The sequence below is a fragment of the Crocuta crocuta genome, unplaced genomic scaffold (assembly GCF_008692635.1).
Source record: "Crocuta crocuta isolate KB4526 unplaced genomic scaffold, BGI_CrCroc_1.0 scaffold288, whole genome shotgun sequence".
Lineage (NCBI taxonomy): Eukaryota > Metazoa > Chordata > Mammalia > Carnivora > Hyaenidae > Crocuta > Crocuta crocuta.
In genome coordinates this window covers 4975111-4997378 of record NW_027532607.1, presented here as the reverse complement: position 1 = coordinate 4997378, position 22268 = coordinate 4975111, and the positions used below count along the sequence as shown (strand labels likewise).

General features: G+C 37.4%; 1 protein-coding gene across 5 annotated transcripts in view; it reads right to left on the bottom strand.

Annotated features, from left to right (window-relative positions):
- CEP112 (centrosomal protein 112) overlaps positions 1 to 22268 on the bottom strand; it is a 420942-nt gene that overhangs the window by 349597 nt on the left and 49077 nt on the right. For 4 of the 5 annotated variants that reach the window (XM_077780421.1, XM_077780423.1, XM_077780424.1 and 1 more), the window contains exons 7-8: positions 18455 to 18502; positions 17873 to 17950 (exon numbers count right to left, since the gene is read on the bottom strand). In XM_077780421.1, the coding sequence (XP_077636547.1) occupies positions 17873 to 17950; positions 18455 to 18502 (126 nt within the window). Of the gene's footprint in view, positions 1 to 5568; positions 5626 to 17872; positions 17951 to 18454; positions 18503 to 22268 lie in introns of those variants that run through there. The other variant, XM_077780426.1, reaches the window with a different exon arrangement.

Below are 22268 nucleotides of genomic sequence, written 5' to 3'. Positions count from 1 at the left end.
TAGTAAATAAGCACAGAAATATAAAACAGTGTTTTTCCCTTACAATCTATTTAATGGAAAATTAATGACGCTGCAAGATGGGGTTTAATGCATGCAGAACTACATCAACAACAGCACAGGGAATCGGGGCAGGGTTAAATTGAATTACACTATTTGTTAATTATTAGATTTGCAGCTTGGGAAGTAGAGGGTGGGAAAGGTCCAGTGTGAAGCGGTTCCTTACTGACTCTACACAGACCTTGACATAGTCTGGATGCACATTTTTAGCCCTAGAACAAACAGCAAAGAAAACTATCAAGGGATATATAGCTAAGAATTCAACAGAAAATCTTATTTATTTTCGTAAATAGAGTCTCTTTCTTTGTTTTTTATTTTTTAAATGTTTATTTATTTTTGAGAGAGAGAAACAGAGAGTGAACACGGAAGGGGCAGAGAGAGAGGGAGACACAGAATCCAAAGCAGGCTCCAGGCTTTGAGCTGTCAGCACAGAGCCCGGCGTGGGGCTCGAACTCACGAGCTGTGAGATCATGACCTGAGCCGAAGTCTGACACTCAACTGACTGGGCCACCCAGGCACCCCCTCAATAGAAAAATTTTAATGAAATAACGTTTTAAATAAATAGCTGAAAACAGAACAATAATGGAATGGGGAGAAAAAAGTACTGATGATCATAAATACCAGAAAGTACACTTAAAGCCGACCAGCCACATCAGTAATACATTAAATTTAAATGAACTATAATCATTCCAATTAATGAGAGACTGTAAAGGCTACATCTTTAAATATTGGCCCCACTATATGCTGTCCGCCATTATTATGTTTTAAATATAAAGGTACAAATAGGTTGAAAATTAAAGGATACAAAAAGATATGCCATGCAAACCAAGATGAAGACTACTATAGAAGATAGGGGGATAGTTTACAGTGAGAAGGGATTTCATCCTAGTGATATTAAGACACCATAAGATAATTATGTATATACCAAAAAACAACATTTTTCCTTTGTATCCAGAGTAGAAAAATGTGTTTTATATCCAGAATATTAGAAGTATCTAGGATGTAAAATATTAATTTATATCTCAAACTTAAAAGAACTCTTACAACTTAATAATAAGATGGCAACTAATCATATTTCTTTTTCAATGTAGTAGCATTAAACAAATACTTCACATAAAAAGATACATGGGGGCACCTAAGTGGCTCAGTCGGTTGAGCACCCAACTCTTGATTTTGGTGCAGGTCATGATCTCACTGTTCAGGACATAGAGCCCCACATCAGGCTCTGGGCTATCAGTACAGATTGGGATTCTGTCTTCCCACTCTCTCCTCCCCTCCCCCCCAAATAATAACTTTAAAAAAATACATAAATGGGCTATAAGCATATGAAAAGATAGTATCATTAGTCATCAGGAAACACAGAACTATGACATCAAGCCACAAAAAAGACATGGAGGAACCTTTAATGTACATTACCAGGTGGAAGATGTCCTTCTAAAGGGCCAACTATCTGACATTCTGGAAAAGGCATAATTAAAGAGATGGTAAAAAGATCAGTGGTACCAAAGGTTCAGGAGAGGGAGGGAGAGAAAAATAGATGGAGAACAGGAGGATTTTTAGGGCATACTATCCTATATCATACTATAATGATGAATATGTGATGTTCTACATTTTTCAAAACTCATAGAACTACATAATAATCCAAAGAATGGATACTTAGGTAAATCATGGACTTTAGTTAATAATAAATTAATATTAGTTCATCAATCATAACAAATATACCATACAGATGCAATATGTTATTAATAGAGGAAACTGGGTAAGAAGGGAGGTACTTTGAGACTTCTCTATACTTTCTGCTCAATTTTTCTGTAAAACCTAAAGCTGCTCTAAAAAAATAAAGCCTATTTTCACTTTGTAAAACTACAATGAGATACGACTTCAATGGCTAAAATAATCGTTTAACTCACAATATCACATCAGTGAGGCTATGAAGCAGCTTGAATTCTCATATATTGCTGATAGTAGTACAAAATTGTACAACTACTTGGAAATCAGGTTAGCAGTTTTATCCAAGGGAACAAAAAACATAAGTCAACTAAAAAACTCGTTCATTAATTTTCACGGAAGCCTTATTCATAGCAGCCAAAACTGAAAACGAACGAATGGTGATTAACAGATCAATGGATAAACAAATCATGGCATATTCATGCAATAGAACACTACTGCCCAGCATCACGGGAGATGTCTGCACCACATACCACTTGTCCAGGAAAAGAGCAAACTTTAAAATCTGAAGTACAGTTTCTACTGAATGTGTATCGCTTTACTACCATCATAAAGTCAAAAAAGCCTAAGTCAAACCATCATAAGTCTGGAACCATCTGTGGTAACAATATCAGTAGCAGGAGCAGCAAGAAGCGAAAAGAAGAAATTGCAGAAGCAGGGAAGGCTGGGTGGCTCAGCTGGCTGAGTGTCCAACTCTTGATTTCGGCTCAGGTCATGATCACTGTTTGTGGGATCAAGCCCCACAGTGGGCCCTGCGCTGACAGCACGGAGTCTGTTTGGGATTCTATTTCTCTTCCCCTCCTTCTGCCCCTCCTCTGCGCGCTCTCGCTCTCTCTCTCCCTCCCTCTCTCTCTCTCCCTCTCTCTCTCCCTCTCTCTCTCCCTCTCTGTCTCTCAAAATAAGTAAATAAACATTTTTTAAAAAGAAACTGTAGAAGCAGAAAAAAAAAACAAATATTTGCTTATAGCCTATTTGCAAAGCTCTGTTCCTAACAATTTACCTGCATTATTTCATTATTTCAAGTAATCCTCAAAATGATGTTCTCAAGTGGGAACTTGAGCTATCCCCATTTTACAAATAGCAGTTTTTAGGTGCGCCTGGGTGGCTCAGTTGGTTAAGCATCCGATTTCGGCTCAGGTCATTATCTCATGGTTTGTGGGTTCGGCCCCACATCAGGCTCTGTGCTGACAGCTAGCTCAGAGCCTGGAGCCTGTTTCGGGTTCTGTATCTCCCTCTCTCTCTGACCCTCCCCTGCTCATGCTGTCTCTATCTCAGAAATAAATAAAAAAACATTTTTAAAAAAGATTTTACAAGTTGCAATTTTTAGGGCATACTATTCTATATGATACTATAATGGTGGATATGTGACATTATACATTTATCAAAACCCATACAACTCTAGAACTACATATATAACCGAAAGAATAGATATGTATCATTAAGGTAAATCATGGACTTCAGATAATAATAATGTATCAATACTGGCTCATTAAGCACAAAGAAGTACCTGCTCAAGGTCACCAGGCCAGGGAGATATAAAGCCTGAATTCATACTTCCAATGAATGCAAGCTAAATAAAACTAAGTAGCTTTTAAAATAGGAGGGTTCACCTACTTCAACCAGCTCAAAATGTAAAGAGAACTCAAACAAGGAAAGTAAGATGCTCTCTAAATAAACAAGCCTATGGTTTTAATAAGAAACGCTAGCCTGGGAGAGAAACCCCATCACAACTGAGGAGGAGAGAAGGGACAGGCACACAACCATAAGTCAATGACACTCTAAAGCATGCTGATTCAACTTTTGTTCCCTAAAGACTTCTTTAATTTTTGTAAATTAAGAGCTCCTACCTTTTTTAGACCTTTACATACACTTTCCTCAGTGATACTTACTTAAAAGACTGATGAAATTGGTATTTAATTTTTTTTAAAGGTCAATTAGGAGTTACCAGCAGAAGGGTACCTGGGTGGCTCAGTCGGTTAAGCGTCCAACTCTTGATTTTGGCTCAGGCCATGATCTCACAGTTTGTGAGTTCGAGCAGTGCAGAGCCTGCTTGGGATTTTCTCCCTTTCTCTCTGCCCCTTCCCTGCTCATGCTTGCTCGTTCACTCACTCACTCTCAAAATAAATAAACACACACAGAAAAAGAGTTACCAGCAGAAACTGCTATTTAAATATCTGAGCTTTCACCAAACGGTATCATTTGCTTTTTTTTCTGTCTCATTTTTAACTAATGACCTTTTTGTTCCACACATATTCCACTTCTTCCCTTCATCATTTGCCTTTCACCCTTCATTGAAAATTATGTCACAATGTGACATAATTATCATTTTTCCTCCAAAAGCCCCTGGGGTCACCAACCTAAGGGCGAATTCCATGCCTTTGTCTCTGTGATCTGCACAACGGTCATCTTTTTTCCTCAGCTTCTGTGACCCTGTGCTGTTCTGAGGTTCCTCTCCATCTAGAGAGTATTTCTCGGTCTCCTCTTCATTGTCCCATGCTTCCAGTCTGCCCAAAGTCACCTTCACTAAAAGGAAACACTTGCCTTTGGTGATTTTTACTCTACTCTCCCACGTAGGGCGAGTCACCACTGTCCATCCCCAGGACCTCCCTAGTTTCCACCACCTCCTAGCCACCCCCAGGTGGACGTTGCTCTCGTACAAGTCAACACTCAGTACAAATTAACACTCACTACATACAGATAAGTCCCTTATCTTTGACTCCTCCTTGTCCCTGATGCTCAGCACCCCCTGAGTCACCACCCTATAGAGCTCCCCGTGCTCCCCCACCTCCGCTGTCAGACAGCCTCTTCACTGGAGATGCCTCATTCCCATCCCCCCCCACCCCCGACTCAACCATCTGAGACACCACTGCTCGCTCACTTTCCTGAAGCACAGCTGTGGAAAGGGCATACTGCAGTAGCTCCCTGGGCCTTGGCTTGGCAGCAACACGTGTGACTTTACCACACTCCCTTCGTCGTCTTTTCCCTGTACCACCAGCCAAGTGGTCTATGAGCTCCAGCTAAACACACACACTCTGGTTTCCTGCTTCCTTGTCTTCTCTTCCTGTTAACATCTTGTGACTCAAATGTCACTTTCTCCATGAAGTCTTCCTCAAGCTTCCCAGGAAACAGCAACTTTTCCTACCTCGATAAACCTCATCACTTTAAATTTAATAATGCNGAGGACACTTGTGGGGATGAGCACTGAGTGTTATGTGGAAACTAATTTGACAATAAACTATTAAAAAAAATAAATAAATAAAATTTGGGTCAGGCATCAAAATAAATAAATAAATAAATAAATAAATTTAATAATGCCCTGCAGGTGGTTTGCACTATACTTTCCTTCTTTCCTGAAACAGAAATACAAGTTTAAGGGGATGTTTGCTGAATAAAATAATTAAACTTTGTAGTCACACTTGTACTCTCTTTGTACTATACTTATGGATACGTATGAGTACACAGATACATACAGGTTAAAAGTAAGTTTTAAAATTTAGACAAATGAATAACTGAGCCTAAATTATAGGACTTTCTATGTCAGGCTAAGAAGAGGGGGCCACTAAGGAGTGTGGGCAGAGAAGCCTTCTTAAAGCAATGCATAAGAAAAGCGAGTACTCTTACCCTATTTCTAAAATCAACCATTGTTCAATTTGTTTTCATCTATCAATCCTCTAATGTAAGAGAGGTTTGGTTTGGAACTAAAATACTTGCCTAGGCCATCTGCCTCTCAAAATATTTTATGGCAAGAATCAGCTGGGATAAATGCAAAGAGGGAAGCTTTACCTCCTTTGACCGAGTCCCTAGGCAAAAGGACCAGAAGATCCACTCCATTCCTTGAACCACCACCTCAGGGCTAAACCACCCACTTCTAGAAAAAGCAGCAGCCAGCCGGCAAGGGACTAAGACGATGCCACAGGAATACGAGGAGTGTGTGACAGCCAATCCACGGATAACCTAGTGCCAAACAAAGAAACTGAATATGGATAGCTTCCCTCTCTAGAGGGCATGCCCCAAGGCTATTTTTCAGAGAGTTGGTAACATTTTTACTGAGACCGTAAGAAATTTTATTTAGAAAGTCCATTTGGCTTCATTTTCTCTTAAGTATGTCCTTGAAAGAACAGCTCTGAGGTTGGACCTTCTTACCAAATGAATAAAGCTGATGAAGGTGCTCACTTAGGATTAGTTTTTCCTTGAGTTTAAAAATATCCCACTTACAGTAGAACTAGCTAAATTTTAGGAGAGTTACCATTGTCACTTTACTCAACGGAAAACTCATGAACTTTGAATTAAGTGGTGTGTTTTTTTAAGGAACACTTAGCAATCTATTTGCTCAAGCATTCAACATTCACTCCTACAGAAGAGTAAATTTCTTATTCAGAATGGTACTTCTATTAACAATTTTACAGGTGCAAACTTTAATATTTGATAATGAAATCAGTAGATTACCAAAATAAAAACAGCATACTATTAATGAATTAAGGAACAAGTATACTGAAGTTTAGGCAGGCAGCATCTACATATTTTAAAATACCAGTGAACAACTTTTAATGTTTTTCAAAGCTTTAATGTTGATACATATAATATCAAATCATATCAATCGTCATCAATCATACCAAAAGGAACAAAACATACAAAAAGAGCGAGATTTATTCTGATATAGAGAATAACTCTACAAACTGTAAGTTCTCAATAAAGTAAAAAATGTAATATTACTAAAATATTCTCTGCCTTTATTTACTGTACCTATGTAGTAATTAAATTGTAAGGCATAAAAGCTCAAAAACATTGCTGATGTCAACCATCTGTACTGCCCAGCAACTTCCAAAGCAACATGACTCCATGATTGATATATTTGCTTACTCACACTTTCTATATCTCAACCATCATGATGGCAAATTGCAGAAGTGACTTCTAAAATAGTTATCACTCTACCTACTCAGATAACTAATTGTTATAATCATCTTTTTAAAGAATTCTGTTAGTTACTAGTCAGGGGATATTAACATGTGTTAGTAATTAAGATTCTTCCTGATTAACATCTCCAGTGTTTCCTATGCTCAAAATATTCATTTGTAATATTTCATAATACCAATAGTTACTCTTTGTGCTTATTTATAAGCATCTATCTCTCGTTACATTATCCATGAGGCTTAGAGATGTATGGAATTCTCCTAAACAGTAATTTCTAGTCTCCCCAGAACTCGTTACATTCAGGGAAGGGGTGATATTGAAACATACACAGTGTATGCTGGTACTTTTTTCTAATTTTTAAATTTTCTCATATATCACATATGAACATACTCTACATGAAACACAAACACAATCTTAAACATACTCCATACTAAGTGTTTATTTTATTTAGCTTCTCTGCACTCCTTGGTGTTCATTTCCTTTGAATCACTCGGTCTTCTCCTCATGTCCTTCTACATCAATACCCAAAAGGGGTATTCCATACCAACAACCCATTATATTTGCTTATCTCCTGCCCTGTTCACAGAATCACGTACACACACACTTAAGCAAAAATGCATACACTAGTACGGGGTTTTGTAGCACAGACTACCGGTGTACTCAGACACCTATCTTCCTTTTTTTCCTCTGAAGCCCCACCACCGCCACCAAATTCTGTCTGGGCCACATCACAGGAGGCTACTTGTGACCATGTCACTAGGAATGGTCAAGGAGGATATCGGGACAGACATGTTATAGGCAACTTTGGATATCACTAAAAATAAAGTGGCTTTCTCTCCATACTTTCTGTCCTTCTGAAGGGTGACACTTAAAAGATAAGGAACTTGTGAGCAACCACCACCTCAGTCCCAGAGACGGAAGTCACACACTGAAGATGTCAGAGCTCCCCCAAAACCTGGATCCTCCATGATGCCAGAGAGCAAAACACTACCAACACACTCTGGACTGTTAAATGTGAATGAAACAAATTCCCTTCTTTAAACCACTGTGCCTTCAGCAATATGTATTTTGAGTGTTTTACACACACAAATATATTTTTTTCTGCATCTCACTTTTCTTTGTGAACAGTAGCTGCAGAAATCCCTCTAAAAACACCGGCTATCGTTTTTATTCATTCCTTTAAATTGTTACCACCTAATCCTTAATGAAGACAAAATTTGTGTGGGGGAGACACAGAATCTGAAGCAGGATGATAAGATAAGATACGATAATAAGAGAATAAGATAGGATAAGATAATAAGAAAAGATAAGATAAAATAAAATACGACAGGGTAAGAAAGAGTAGTTGTTACCTCATTCCTATTCTAACTTGCATGTGCCTGAAAACTACTGTGTCTTAGCCCCTTGTCACACATTTTGGATCTACATGAATCTGTTCTTCTGGAAAATGCCCTTTCACAATTTTGGTCCACATTTGTGTCAGTCAGTAAGGCCTCCTTGTGTGCTCTACACATTAACACACAGTCTGTCCCAAATATTTTCCCCACATCTGTATTATATTCCACCGGTCTTCTCTACTGGGTTTTCTACCACATGAAGCCTTTTATTTCACTCAAGTCAAATACTACTATCCTTTCTTTTATACATTCTGGGTTTGGAAAGGTTTTTAGGTTAGAAAGATCTTCTGAAGGACAAATATCATATGTTTGCACGTATAGGAGGATTAGGAGGAACTTAACAGAGGACCATGGGGGAGAAGAAGGGGGGAAATGGTGGGGGAAAGGGAGAGAAGCAAACCATGAGAGACTCTTGAATGCTGACAAAAACTGAGAACTGATGGATGTAGGGGGGAGGGGGGATGGGCATGGAGGAGGGCACTTGTGGGGATGAGCACTGGGTGTTATATGGAAACTAATTTGACAATAAACTATTTGTAAAAAAAAAAAGAAAGAAAGATCTTCTGTTTCCTAGATTTTTTTTTTTTTTTTTTTTTTTTTTGCAAGATTTCTGTGGCTTTAAGGCTTTTTGTCTGGGCATTTACAGGTTGTTTAGGACATCCAGAATTGGTTTTTGTTTCTTTTTGTTCTTACAGGACAAGGACCCAATTTTATTTTCTTCCGTGTAAATGAAAGATTGCACCAGCATCATTTATTAACTAAAAGTCTTTTCTCAGTGTGTTGATAATGAATTTTGTCATTAAATTTTTATTTTTACTGGGATTTCATTTTTTTCTTGGAATGTCTTTTTTGGTTTTGGTGTCAGGGTCTGTCTCATAAAATGAATTGAGAGGTATTCTTTCCTTCTCTACTATCTCAAAGAATCTGTATGAACTGGAATTTGCTCTTCCTTACATGCTTCCTTATATAAATGTGTAGTTGTAGAGGAAAAAAATATTTGGTACCCTTTTCAGATAATTATAAACAGTCTTCCAAAGTAGACCAATGCACACAAGTGCTAGGTTTATAAAGTTACTTGCATTATGGCATCTGAAACTTTTCATGCTCTGTCACAGCAAATTCTGTTAGTCTGTCTTAAACTTGGAATGGCCCTTTTACCCGTACGTGATTTTATGACAGCATGTATTACTCATTTGGAAAACATCAGTTCCATGAGTTACATAGGTTTCCAAATATTGAAAATTTCATACTCCAGTATCAAAACTTCACATTGGTTAATATCCCCACTGATCTCATCCGAAAAGTCTTAGTATTAGAAAGCTCTCAAGCTCACAGTGACTGATACAAGTTTTCCAAAATTCTAATATTATCATTAGTAACAAATATCATCAGTTGTTGTACTTGAAGTGACAGGCTCGTTTTGTTCACTGTTCAGAGAACGTCTGCCAAATATCCAGGTCTGAATAACCATCATGTGTCAGTCATTCCTTCAAATAAAAACAGTAACCCACAAACACAGCCGCCGTTCCTAACTTAAAGAATCACACACGTGTTTTTCCTCTGGGCAGCCATCATACCTTGGTATGCAACCTAAGTTCTCTAATCAAAGTTCCATTTCATCACTCAGGGATCCAAAAAATGCATATCGGATTTCATAAAATTAATAGTTTCATTACTTGCTTCATCAAAAACATTCTTACATAAAGCTGTTCATTTTTTCCCTGTGACCATGTGGCACTGAAGAATATAATAACTACAAGTACAATTTGGTGCCACTGCCTTGATTTGGGCAACAATACAGGCTTACCCAGCACTGCACCTGCACCGTGAGAGCAAATGTCAACACAGTAAAATAAATAAACAAACAACACTCAAATCTTATTATCAAAATAATTTTGACCTCGCAGACCTCATGAGAGAGTCATGGACTGCGGCTCATGGGCCACACTTTGAGAACCACCTATCCTAGAGAAACTCATACCCATGTTGTTGGGATCCATGCACAATATGGCTTATAGAATTATTATTTGTAAAAATCCAAACATTATGGGCACCTGGGTGACTCAGTCAGTTAAACGTCTGACTTCAGCTCAGATCATGATCTCATGGTTCAGGGGTTCAGGACCTGCGTCGGGTTCTGTGCTGACAGCTCAGAGCCTGGAACCTGCTTCGGATTCTGTATCTCCCTCTCTCTCTACCCCTACCTGCTCATTCGCTCGCTTGCTCTCTCTCTCTCTCTCTCAAAAATAAATAAAAACATTTAAAACAATTTTAATCCAAAAATGCTAATAGATTCACCAAGAAAATGGCAAGAGATTGTGGCAGGCTCATTCAATAGAAAGCTAGATGGCCTAACAAAGATGATTGTAGCAGATTTACCAGCACACTACTGAGCAAAAGAAGCCAAAGACTATCTATAAAGTTTAGTTTTATTCATATGAAGTCTAAAATCTACTAAAATAAAAACATTTTCATTTAAGGATACCAGCACTGGTGATAAAATCAACTTTAAAAACAAAGTAAGGAATTTATCAGAAAAATCAGGATACCTGTTTACTTCTCAGGAAGATGGGACCGAGCATGTTTGGGAAGGTCAGACATCAGGCGCCTGGCACGTTGGCAATACTCTAATCCTTGCCTGGAGGTTGTTTAGGGGGGGTATTCCTCTGTATAATTATTTATTATGTTTTGTGATACTGTGTGTCTCTGAATTTACATTCATACGAAATGTTTACAAATACCAATTTTTTCATTTATTAGGCCAATAATGCAGGTTTTGCTATCTTGGATTTATTTAAATTCTACATTTGACTAACAGTTTCACAAGGGGAAGTATGCTTCACTGGCATTACACGTAAGAAGGAAGCAACATCTTTTTTTACACAATAAGTGAGAACATTCGATATAAGTGAAGGTGAAGTTCAAAGGAAATTTTCTATTTTACTTCACAAAAAGAGCAATTTCTACCATCTGTTCTCTGAACACTGATGGTTGCTCTGAAAACTGATCTTCCCTTGTTGTGTTGTCTCTTACTTCATTTTCAGTGACAACGGTTTTCCAAATGACTCAAGCTATGTCAGAAATCTTTTTTAAGAACACTAAGAGAAAAAACCCACTGCTTAATGATGCTCACTGTCACAGAATTCTGTGATGTACATATCACAGGAAATGTGTTAGCAATTACAAAGGCAAACAAGTTCAAGTGTGTTGGTGAATGATAGGCTAAAGTTAAAATAAAGGATCACTCTCTCTGAACATGTTTTCCCATAATGCCCAAAATGAATTGGAAATTTAAAAGAACATCTTTAAATATTTTATAGGTGTATGTATTTTTAACCACCAAAAGAAAACTACTACAAGTCTTTAACTCTAATAAAACAATATTGCAAAAATTACTCATTTAACATCTATGGTATTTTCCACACAATTATAAATTTCAAATGAAAGTTGTGGTTTGTAAAGTTTGATTTCTAAAAGCTAATTCAGTATTTTAGGACTCTCTAAAATTTAAACAGAATTAAATCCTTATTTAATGCTTCATGACAGACGAACTCTGTAACCTGCATAAAATTTCATATTACTCAACTCTCTCCACACTTACTGCCTTTTTTCACATAAGCATTGCAACCTCCTAAATTTTTATTGTAAACATTAAAATTGACTAGCCTAGATTACCATCAAAATTCACAACAAAAGCCTCTGAAATAGATGTGAGATTTATATATGAAAATAGATTTTAAAAGAGATAAAAATATGAGTTATTTTTTTTCCTAATCTTGGAAGAGGAAATGCTTTTCTGGGTCTGGTACAAAAACCAAAAGCCATAGAGAAAAGGTGGACAGATCCAACTTATAAAAGGAAACTACTACACATTAAAAATACACCAGAAATAAATCAAAAGCCATAGAGAAAGATGCTCACAAGATAAATGACAAAGACCGCAATTCTTTAACATATATAAATCGTTCAGGAATCACAATGAAGACAAACAATTCAATGAAAATGTGGAAAACTCTTAAGAAAAGACATCTCACAAAAGTGAAATTAAAAGAGACAAAGAATATGCTCATGCTCTTTTATAATAAATGTAAATATCAAAACAACAGGATGTCATTTTTCATGTCACAGGTAATCAGAAGTGTTTACAACTGAGTATTGATGAAACTGTGAAAACAGACATTCTCACACCACTGGAGCAAGTATAAGCAGACATAACCTTTCGTTAATAGCTTTGTGGAGACAGCCATGATGCCCATACCAGAATATTCACCTATGTAAAGTATACGATTCAGGCCGCCTGGGCGGCTCACTTGGTTGAGCACCCGACTTATGTTTTCCACTCAGGTCATGATTTCATGGTTCCTGGGATCAAGCCCCATGTCAGGCTCCATGCTGACAGCGCACAGCCTGCTTGGGATTCTCTCTCTTGTCTCTCTCTCTCTCTCTCTGCCCCATCCCCCTCAAAATGAATGAATAAACTTTAAAAAAAGTAAATACAGTGTAAAATTCAATGGTTTTTTACCATATCAGAGTATGAAGCAACCATCACCACTATCTAATTTCAGCACATTTTCATCACTCCACAAAAGAACTCCCAGACCCATTAGCCATCACTCCCCTTCTTCCCGCCCCTGCAGCCCTATGCAGACAAAACCTCACTTTAAGGGCAATCTGTTGACGACAGGAAGAAATTTAAATGCGCAACCCTGTGAATGAGCGAGTCCATTTCACAGAATGGATCATATAAGGATGAGCATATTAGATACACCGAGATTTACACAGGGATATTCCTGAAACACTGTTCAGCAAAATACTCAACATAAACTAAATCCCTCAGTAGGCAGCCATGTTAATAAAATACTGGTATTGCAGTATTTTATAACTTTTTTTTTAAAAATGAAGACAATTTCTGTCAAAGAAATATTATCAGAATAGATATTTCAGTTAAAAAAGCAAACTGAAACGGTATGTAGAGAATGATCTGTGATCTCATTTGTATAAAAATGTGAGATATTCCTAGAAAATTTTAAAGAAAAGACACATTAAATTTTTTAGCGATGATTACCTCTGAAGAATGAAGATTAGGTTTAAGAAAATGAAGATTAAATATTTAATTTCATATTTCAGATTTCATTTTATTTTTTAAGTTTATTTATTTAGTGAGAGAGAAAGAGTATGAGCAGGGAAGGGACCGGGGGGGAATGAAGAGAGAGAATTTTAAGCAGCCTCCACACTGACGCAGGACTCAATCTCACAAACCGTGACATCATGACCTGAGCCAAGATCAAGAGTCAGATGCTTAACCAACTGAGCCACCCAGGCATCCCTTTCATATTTCATTTTAAAATAAACAATGTTCTTGAGCACTGCATGGGTGGCTCAGTCAGTTGAGCGTCCAATTTCGGCTCAGGTCATGATCTCACAGTTCCTGAGTTCAAGCCCCATATCGGGCTCTGTGCTGACAGCTCAGAGCCTGGAGCCTGCTTCGGATTGTGTCCCCCTCTCTGCCCGTCCCCTGCTCGCACTCTGTATCTCTCTTCCTCTCTCTCTCTCAAAAATAAATAAATATTTTAAAAACCTTTTTTTAGGGGCGCCTGGGTGGCTTAGTCGGTTAAGTGTCCGACTTTCACTTAGGTCATGATCTCGCGGTTCGTGGGTTCGAGCCCCACGTCGGGCTCTGTGCTGACTGCCAGCTCAGAGCCTGAAGCCTGTTTCAGAGTCTGTATCTCCCTCTCTCTCTGACCCTCTCCTGCTCACGCTGTCTCTCTCTCTCTCTCCTAGAAATAAATAAAAACATTTAAAAAATAAATAAATAAATAAATAAAAACCTTTTTTTAAATAAACAATGTTCTTTAAACATTGCTCTGTATTATTTTTAAAACAGCAACGAGCAATAACGAAAGCATTTTTAGATGAGAACATATACAAGGCACACAGACGTACAAGGCTCTAGCCAATTTTGAAAGAGAAAAGCAATTCTCATCATGCCCATAAGTAAATGTTTAATAAAAGTGACTATAGCAAGTATATATAATATTATCCTAAGGTATAATTACGTATATCACAACATAACTATGTATTTAAATTCAGGGAGAAAACTCCAGGTTTGAAAAATACCTCTGGCCAACAGAAAAAAGTAATAAAACAATGTGATTGGTATTTTCTATTTCAAATAGGAAAATATTAAAAATTTTTGTCCTGCAAATAATAAAAATGTAATTCATATTTTTGTACTTACAAAGGCAATATAAATTGCTACTTCTTCAGCCTTCAAATGGCTCTTATTTTTCTTTGCTTTTTATTTTCATTCTCATTTTTGTATGTAATAAATTCTTTACTTGTATCTTATAGTACCATACAATTTTCAAGAGGCTTCCAAATGTTAATTTTTATTCTAGATGTTAAATTGTTAATGATACTAAACTTATAGAAATCCATCATTTCAATTTTATCATGTAAAATATAATTCATTACCCCAAAGAAATATTTAGAGTTCATATAAAGATTATTAAAGACATTCTTCCCAGGATTATTTATATTAGTGAAAAGTATAAAAAATCTCAATGCCCAACAATAGGGATAAGTTAAATTAACTAGGAATACTTCCATAATTTGAAATATAATTCAGCCATTAAAAATAGATGCTTAGGAACAATATTTAACAGAATGAAAAGTGCTCAAAATATACAAAACAATACATGGTATCATCTCAATTTCCTGAGGAAAAATGTACGTTTATAGGATACATAAAGAAAAAAACTGGAAGGTAATATAATACTCTGGCAGAGTTTTTATTTCTGAGTGTTGATTTTATAGGTGATTTTATTTCCTTCTTTATATATGTCTGTATTTTCCAAAATATCCTCAATAAAAATCCACAAGTCACTTGATAATTATAAACACTACTTTTTTTTTTTTTTTATTTTTATATATTTCTAGGGGGGAGAGAGAGAGAGAGAGAGAGAGAGCATGAGCAGGGGAGAGCCAGAGAGAGATGGAGTCACAGACTCCGAAACAGGCTCCAGGCTCTGAGCTGGCAGTCAGCACAGAGCCTCACGCGGGGCTCGAACCCACGAACCGCGAGATCATGACCTAAGCGAAAGTCGGACGCTTAACCGACTAAGCCACCCAGGCGCCCCTATAAACACTACTTTAAAAGAAAGATGAAACCAAGATAATTCTCACACTGGGGTGACTCGGCATATACTTTTTAAATACTGCAGCAGGGAGGAGAAAGATGATAAGAAAATTTCATCCAAAAGTCTGAGACAACTATGTAACTGCACAGAGATTATTTTAGCCAAAATATATGCACGGGATGTTTTAAGATATGAAGTAAGTTGATGTTTACATGCAAACTTCTCAATGGTGCCAAAACTATTTTTACAGTATGCCAAAAAGAAAAAAAAAAAACATAAGGGTGTGGAAAAAAATAAAGCCACACACATTTAAAGCTGAGTCTCTGATGCCGTACACGAGAGCTTTAATGCTTTTTCTTTCACTCAACACACATGTGGGTAGCGCTGGTATGTTGATGCCTGATCCAAGGTGTCATCATAAAGAATAAAGATATTATTTCATCAAAGACCCCCAAAAGATTCAGAAAGCCGGTACTTCCTTTCAATTATTTTAATTATTCTCTGGTAAACAGCCTCAATACTAAGAATTAGCACAGAATAAAAGTAAAAAGAAAAGTGGTTGGGGATGACTTGGAATGACTCATAAAAACAATTACAACTTGGAAAAGAAAGAAATTCAAAATAAGCGCTCCAGGGGCGCTTGGGTGGTTCAGCTGGTTAAGTGTCTGACTTGATTTTGACTCAGGTCATTATCTCAGGGTTCCTGGGTTCGAGCTCCGTTATCAGCATAGAGCCTGCTTGGGATTCTCTCTCTCTCTCTCTCTCTCTCTCTCTCTTTCTCTCTCTCTTTCTCTCTCTCTCTTTCTCTCTCTCTCTCTTTCTTTCTCCTCCCCCCACCTCCCCTCTCCTCTACCCACTCCATCCCTCCCCAGGGATGCGCTCTCTCAAAATAAATAAATAAACATTAAAAAAAAGAAAAAAAAGAGCTCTAAAGAAGATGCATCTGCACATGCTAAGTATTTCCCCCAAAGGCTTTTTAAAATGTTTTATTTCAACAGTTTTTTTTAAACAACAGGGTTGTACCGTGAAACAAAACCCTGCATCTCTTTAACTGGAGCCATCAAATGATAAATATTACTGAGATCAGCAGCAATAATTCCACCAGATTGAAATTTAAAAGAAAAAAATACCCTTTCCTCCTCCATTATCAACAAAAATTAAATTATATGCTCACACCACTGTTTGGAGTATCTAAGAAAAAGATCAATGTCCTTTGTGATACTTTATAAAGAGGGTGGTGAGAGAACCCTTTCATGCTGAAAATCACCAAACTGAAATTGAATTTTAGAAATTCTTAGAAGCATCCTCATTAAAATGAAAGAAAAAATAATGAAAGATAAAACTATTTCATTAAATTTATTAGAAACATTAAGTCTAAGTCTAATAAGATTTTTCACATTTGCACATTTAAATTACAATTTACAAGTTCCAAAGCATATTCATAATTCTCATTAATTTTAGTAATGACCCTGTCACATCAATAATTATCCTCTCATTAAGCAAAAACTAAACTAATATCCTTGACTTCCCTGGGTCACGTGACTAGAGAGTGGTAAAGGCAAGTGAAGGACACATTTTCTCAGACCCCTAATCTAACCGTCTTCTATCACACACACAGGTGACCGACGCGTTTCACTGGTGCCATAAGCAAAAATAAAAATAATAATGATGACTTTCAAATTTTCTGAATAGAAATTTTAACAAGAAAATAACAAAGCAGGGACGCCTGGGTGGCTCATTCAGTTAAGCATCCAACCCTTGATTTTGGCTCAGGTCATGATCTTGTGGTTTGTGAATATGAGCCCTACATCAGGCTCTGCACTGACAGTGTAGAACCTGCTTGGGATTCTCTCTCTTTCCTTCTCTCTCTGCCCCTCTCTTGATCAAATTCTCTTCTCTCTCTCTATCTTTCTCCTTCTTTCAAAACAAATAAACTTTAAAAGAAATAAAAAAATGAGCAAAGCAAATTCACCTTTATTTCATGGCTACTATATGTGAAGCATGTAACTACTTCCAGACTACAAAATCTTCATGCTTATCCTGAAAAACATGTGTCTCCCAAGTTAGATGAGGAAACAGGGACTCAGAGAGGGCAAGTATCTGCCCACTTTCACACAGCTAACAAGTAGGGTTTAAATCCAGGTATTCTTGACTCCAGAGTCTATGCTTTTAACCAATGATACTGCCTCTTGGATAATTCCACTTTCAAATGATCAAAGAAAGTATGTTATGTTATATATCAGCCATAGCATGGCTTAATTTAGCAGATCAATTTCAATAGAAGAAACAGTAAGAATTGTGAAACTAGAAAGGTACATTACAAATAAGTTGAGATAAAGGCAGCATGGAAGGATTTGCTGAAGTAAAAGACACTGCTTCTGAAAACTGCCATTTCCTATGCCCAGATATGTAGGAATGGAGAGTCAAGAGACAGCCCTCATACTCTCACAATGTGGGACATGCATGCGAATAAAAAAACAGAAAAACAAACCTTACCTACGCTGCATCCTTATTTTACATTTGTAGCAAAGACAATCTCTTCCTACCGTGCACCATGATTCAAAGACCTGGAAACTCACATTATACAAAATATAAAAACTGTGTTCTTTATTCAAGACATCAGAAAGATCTCAATCCTACCTCTTTCTCATGCATTCGGGAGCGTAGAGGGTCTTCATGGAGACTACTGGATTTTCTCAGGCTAAATTTGGGAGTCATCTGTTGAATGAGTAAGAGTTATTTAATATTTTCTCAGGCCTGGCTTATCCTTAACCCAAAAGGAAACTCTAAGATGCCTGAAGTTCATGCCAAAATAATACCAACACTGGAGAAAAAAGTAATTTATTCACTCCCAAGTGATAGGATTAAGAAGACTTTCAGGCTTCATAATGTGGACCGGTGTGCTTTTCTGTAAATGAGTTATTGATTACTTTACTTAAAAATATCTGTCTAGGGGCGCCTGGGTGGCTCAATTGGCTGGGCATCTGACTTCAGCTCAGGTCATGATCTCATGGTCCGCGGTGCATGGGTTCAAGCCCCGCATCGGGCTCTGTGCTGACAGCTCAGAGCCTGGAGCCTACTTCTGATTCTGTTCTCCCTTCCTCTCTGCCCTTCCCCTCCTCACACTCTGTCTCTTTACCTCAAAAATAAATAAACATTAAAATAAATAAACATTTTTAAAAAATCTGTTCATAGCAAAAGTCCAGTGAAATTCTCACCTACCAGAGAAACTGGGATAGGCTTCTCTCTCAGGTACCGAGGATTTTCTATCTGAAAATTTAAGACAGAAATTAAAAATTCTATGATTAATAATATTTTTGAGTTTTAATTATTATCTGATAAAACACAGAATTAAACTGCTATTCGAAACATTTTCTCTATGTTTTAGTATTGGGTTTGTGTTTTAGGATGGGTAATCCATAATATATTTTTAGTGGCCCACTAACAAAATATAAAACATAAACTCTTTTGCAGACAAGAGTTTCATGATCCTCGCATAGCTTAACTGCCCAGCCTCAGCCCTGCTATTTCTCACATCACATTTTCTACACCCAGGATCCTGGCGGACTCACATACTGAAATACGGTGGCCTTCCTGTGCCCTCTACCTCTAGATACTACTGTCACCTTATGAGCATGCACCTATTCACCTATCAAGTCGCAGTCTAATCTCCACACACGCAGGCAGCTCCAGTACCTGAATCCTTCCATTTACCTCCAGAATAGCAACTAGAACAGAGAACTTCTTTGGGAGCCCTCCTATATCCACCTTCAGGTTCATCTATCCCCCAATATACCCTCTATTCCAAGGACCCCAGACAACTTGTTTTACCTTTCAAAGCACTATGTTCTCTCCCAAATCTGAGTCTTTGCAAACTATGAAATAATTCTCCCAACTTCCTGTGGTTAAATTACTCCAGACTCTTCCCCAGAAAATTTAATTAAGTTCCCACCACTCCAATAGTACCCTTTTTTAATCAAACATCTATCTTCCGTAAAAGAGTGCAAACTCTGAAAATAGGCTATGATGGTCACAACCCATCTATCCCAGCATCTACCACAGGGCCTGACAGGTCGTGGGTGCCCAACAAATATGCATTAAACAGAATGGAAGGAAGGCAAACGGGCAGGCAGGAAGGAGAGGAGGATAGGAGGGAAGGAAGGGGCAAATGGTACCTGATCTCGCCCTGTTATCAAGCACCTAAAGTATTCCATGTGTCTCCCATAGCTCTTATATTATATTCTAAGTGTTTACCAGCATGTGTCTACATCGATCTTTATGCACGATGAGTGCAAGGATAATGACTTCTCCATTTTGTATTCATGGTGCCTAGCACAATACCTAACGTGTAGGAGGCTTTCAAGGAAATATTTATTGGATGAATATATACTATCTGATAAATCAGAAACACTGATTGTTACCCCAACAATTTCATTCACAAATTAAGTGCCAATTAAAAGCTCTGTCAGACATATTTTATCAGGATCTATTCCTCCAAAATCTGAAGAATAACTCTACTTTGGCACCTAGATAAAGAGTAATTTACAAAATAATTTTTCACCCGAAGGTTGATACCTATGAAGTAATGTCAATTGTCTGAATTTAAATTTCTCTCCCCATCCTCCAAAAGTCCATATAGACTAACAAAGAGAGCACACAAAAACACCCACTACCCATGCCTATACCCTAACAAGGAGAGATCATGAAAACCCTCTATTCACACGTATGTGACAAAAGAAAGATCACAGATCAGCAGAATCAAATCCCGAGCCAAGCTAGAGTGACAGCATGGAACAAAAAGGAAGGGCCTTGGGGTTCTGGTGGTGTTGGAATTTAAATGTCAGCAAATAGTAACCTGCAGAAGGAGAGTGGCCTACCTTACATGGGTCGTACAAAACACCTGACAGACGGGAGCACTGCAGATGGGAGCATCAAGAGAAGAGTGTAAAACAGCCACAGCACTACTAGGAACTCATCCAAAGGATACAGGAGTGCTGATGCACAGGGGCACATGGACCCGATATTTATAGCAGCGCTTTCAACACTAGCCAAATTATGGAAAGAGCCTAAAAGTCCATCAACTGATGAATGGATAAAAGATGTGGTTTATATACACAATGGAATACTACCAGGCAATGAGAAAGAATGAAATCCTGCCATTTGCAACAACATGAATGGAACTGGAGGGTATTATGCTGAGTGAAATAAGTCAGTCAGAGAAAGGCGGATATCATATGTTTCACTCATATGTGGAACTTGAGAAACTTAACAGAAGACCATGGGGAAGGGAAGGGGAAAAAATAGTTACAAACAGAAAGTGAGGGAAGCAAACCATAAGTGACTCTTTACAGAGAACAAACTGAGGGTTGATGGGGGGTGGGGAAGAGGTAAAATGGGTGATGAGCATTGAGGAGGGCACTTGTTGGGATGAGCACTGGGTGTTGTATGTACATGATGAATCACGGAAATCTACCCCCAAAACCAAGAGCACACTGTATGCACTGTATGTTAGCCAACTTTATAATAAATTATAATAAATATATATATATATGAAAGGTGTAAAAAATATATATATATATGAAGGATGTAAAAAGTGAACATGTCTAGAGCCAGAGAAGATTCTTGGGAAGGAACTATTTCTGCAGGAGAGGCCCCATGGAAGGAAGCTTGTCCATGATGAAGGGAAAGAAAGAAGCTGAAGAAAAAGGATCCAACAGAAAAAAGACAGAATCAAAGAAACAGAAGATGACAGGCCAAAATGACAACCCAGAAGGTACCTCTGATCAAAGAAACTGGTCCTTAGTGGAGCAGATGAAGGCCTTCCCACACTAAGAAAGCAAGCAAGCTCCCCAAACCACCCCCACCCCATATAACCATGACTACTGCTTGTTCAAAACAATCTAACACCAGTAACTATGAACAAAACAAACAGAAACAAAGAATCCAATATCCATAAAAACTTTCCATAAAAAACAGAAAATCAAAATCAAAATCAAAACCTGTCCCCAGTAGGAATTACTTTTTTAAGCTGTGAAATAGGAGCTAAGATTGACACGGCCCTCCCTTGGCCTCCCCTTGTCTCTGGCACTAACAATCACCAGGTTTTCTGTGCCACCCACTTGAGGTAGGTAGGCCACTAAATTTATCCAAAGTAAAATCTCAAGAGGCCTTTGGTAACACTTAATAAGCTCATTATATAATGTATATAAATAAATAGACGAAAAGGGCCAAGACATACCTGAAGAAAAAAATCAAGGTGGATGACTTATAAAGATATTGTAAAACTATAGTAATGATAGTAAGTCAATGGAACCAACCAGAAAGCACTAGAAATTCAAATAAATATATTTGATTCATGAAAGATCTAGAATGGCAAATTATTGAGAAATTAAAGATGTGTTTAATAAGTGGGGAAAAATGAGATCAGAGTCTTTCCTTGCACCATATATAATAAATTCCCAAATGGATTAAATACTTATAATTAAAAGCAGAACCATAAAAACTTGCAGAAAGCAACATAAAAAAATGACTTTATGACCTCAAAGTAGAAAATTTTCTTAAGCAATAAACAAAAACAAAGTATATGCAAAAAAGAAATCAATAAATTTGACTACTTCAAGTAAGAACTTCTCTCCAGAAAAGATATCATAAATAAAATGAAAAGCCATAAGCCAAGAGACGTTAACACAAATGATCAGTCTCTAAAATGTATAAAGAAGGTCTTTAAAAGTTAATAAAAGGAGGAACAAGACAGTTTTTTTGATAGGAAAAACTTGAGACACATTTTACTGAGGAAGAAATGTGAATGACTAATACACATCTGAATATATACTCAATCTTTTTAGAAGTACAAAAAATGTAAAGTACTACCACAATGAGATGGTATTTTCCGCCGCCAGATTAGTACACATTAAAAATCTGACAATGAAAATGTTCCAGATGGAGTACCACTGGTGGGTGTCTGAATCAGTACATTTACTTTGGGAAACATTTAGTTAGTAGAGATAATAATAAAAGCCACTTAAATATTACACCA